We start from the raw sequence: 2,544 nt of genomic DNA, 5'->3' as shown, positions 1-2,544 counted from the left end.
TCAGAGGCCACATCTCCAGTCAAGATGCTGAACCCCAACAGAGAGGTCTGTGTTATATATGCATTCTCAGTATTCATGATTTTCTCCTAATCTTGATTAGTACCATTACCACTTATTTGCACCATAAATTACATTTATACATGGGCTAAAGTGTTCATTATCTAATTACATTTGTGTCACATTTATATGTTCCTGACTTTTGTTTTTATGTTGACAAATATGGGTAGGGTGCAACGTCATGTCATCCATGCACTATTAATGATAATAACTTATGATAGAATGCCAAACCATCTCTACTATATTTCTTATTGATTTGATTAGTTAATGTCTTGTAGGCCTATGTGATGTATACATGAAAAGTGATGTATAAGTTACATGCATTTGTTTTTACAAAATGTATATTCTAGGTATCTTAGGCCTACAACAAAATTAACAATACTATATTGGTTATCATTTGTTGGTTTCAGGGAATCTCTGAGCAAAATTCTTGACATTCTTGAAATTATTTAAATTTAATGCAAGGGAGAAATAGAAGAAAGGAAAACAAAATCATGTCATTTACTGTTGATAATTACAGGCTTTGGTGCGCGGAAGCACTTTACATTTTGTCATGCCTGTGCGAGAGTCACTTGGAGAAGTGCTGTTGTTGCGCATCTGGCATGATAACTCTGGGAAAGGAGACACGGCATCCTGGTTCCTCGGAAGTTTTGTCGTCAGAGATATAGAAACCGACGTGGTGTAAGACGCAAAAAGACATATACAAACCGACAAATCTTTATTTAAGTTGTTCTGCCAGTTTGGTTTCTTCTTTACACTAAAGGCAATTCTGAAGTCCGCCTTTCCTCCTATCTTGGCATGTTGGGTTTGTGGAATGCAATGTGCCTTGGAAGACCAGTGCTTGTTTTAAAACTTAACAATTCCTCTTTAATTGTAAACAACAACGCGAGTTAGTTTGACTGATTATTTGCTTCATGAATGAAAACGAACTGGCATGTTTGTTTTATCAGCTACTACTATTCTTCTGTCATGGAAAGGAAATGTAGCATGACACCATTGATATACAAATAAATCAATTCAACGTTATCTTTTTTCAGATCGTATTTCACCTGCAATGACTGGTTATCAAGAGAAAAGGGGGGCGGCGAAGTACAGAAGGTGGTTCACGCAAGCACCGAAGAGGATCTGACATCCTTTACCAATGTCTTCAATGAGGCAACCAGAGACGTGTTCTACGATAAACAGCTCTGGACGTCTGCCCTTGTAGCAGCACCGGGTAAGCTTCTTCTTCTTTTGTCATCTTCAATTGATGTGAACCATGACTCTTTCTCAAGTAGCTACTGGTGCAAAGCAGCTTCTTTATTGCTCGAATTGGAAGGTAGTCAAACATACCCGGGCCTCTCTTCTTGTTGCCCGTTAGTTCCAAAATATGTTAAACCGCCGGCCTTACACTCCCATATATACGTAAGGAAGATGCTACTGTTTTAAACTCGTGTCCAGACACGAGGCGAACCCAGGTTCTACAGAATTTGTACCAGATGTGGCATGCCACATAGGGTGAAGACCACAATACCTTTAGGCCATGTTGATTTGATTATATGGATGACATCCTCCGGGAGCCCCAAAACTGATGCGCGCGTGCGAATAAAAAAAAAAGTTTTGAAAAAAAAAGTTCTTTTCATTATGAAATCTACGTGGTCATGAGGGTTGAGCAAATGGCACAGAATATGGTTTGGCGAATAATCTAGTCTTCAAGTTCATTTCTTTACAATTTCGTCTTCTTTCGTTTGATTTTGGCATTCTACGACATTGGTATAGTTTTTATTAATTTTTTTTGTAACTTATGGTATATTTTTGCTCATTTTGCAACTGTTTTGTACGATTTACAGTATGGTTGAAAACTTTTTTTTTTGGAAACGGCCGAAAATTCATGCGCGCGTGGATGTCATCCATATAATCAAATCAACATGGCCTTACTAAAAGCCGTTTTAAAACAAATGTTAATAGATACATTTTAACATAAAATGTATGTTTATTCAAATAAATAGAAATATCCATATGAAATGATAATGTGACAGTGGTGCTTAAATCGGAACAATAATTTTAACTTAATGTATTTCACACAAAAAAAGCAATTTTTTAAACATGCATAACACTTTCCTTTTATTTTTTGTTTCTTTCCGGAGTAGGTTCAATCTTTACCAAGGCCCAGCGTCTGTCCTGCTGCTTTACTCTACTGAACACCATGATGCTATCCAGCGCCATGTGGTACAAGGCAGAAAACACAACTGCCGACACCAGAGTGTTGAACCTGGGGTTTGTTCGTTTCACCATACAGGTAATATTCATCCGTTGACCTTATATTTTAGCTTTACTTTACTTTACTTTATTTACTTTACTTTACTTTACTTTACTTTACTTTACTTTACTTTACTTTACTTAACTTTACTTTAATTACTTTACTTTATTTTATTTTACTTTACTTTACTTTACTTTACTTTACTTTACTTTACTTTACTTTACTTTACTTTACTTTACTTCACTTTA

General features: G+C 36.0%; 1 protein-coding gene across 1 annotated transcript in view; it reads left to right on the top strand.

Moving 5' to 3' along the window:
* The window catches only part of LOC109472030, a 10,392-nt gene that overhangs the window by 2,077 nt on the left and 5,771 nt on the right, over positions 1-2,544 (top strand). Inside the window, exons 3-5 of the mRNA XM_019771600.1 lie at positions 578-738; positions 1,095-1,273; positions 2,187-2,335. Of these exons, the coding sequence (XP_019627159.1) occupies positions 578-738; positions 1,095-1,273; positions 2,187-2,335 (489 nt within the window). The remainder of the gene's footprint in view (positions 1-577; positions 739-1,094; positions 1,274-2,186; positions 2,336-2,544) is intronic.

Source organism: Branchiostoma belcheri, unplaced genomic scaffold (assembly GCF_001625305.1).
Source record: "Branchiostoma belcheri isolate BF01 breed outbred unplaced genomic scaffold, Haploidv18h27 scaffold262, whole genome shotgun sequence".
NCBI lineage: Eukaryota > Metazoa > Chordata > Leptocardii > Amphioxiformes > Branchiostomatidae > Branchiostoma > Branchiostoma belcheri.
Note: the sequence above shows the minus strand (reverse complement) of the source record. Positions and strands in the feature narration are given on the sequence as shown.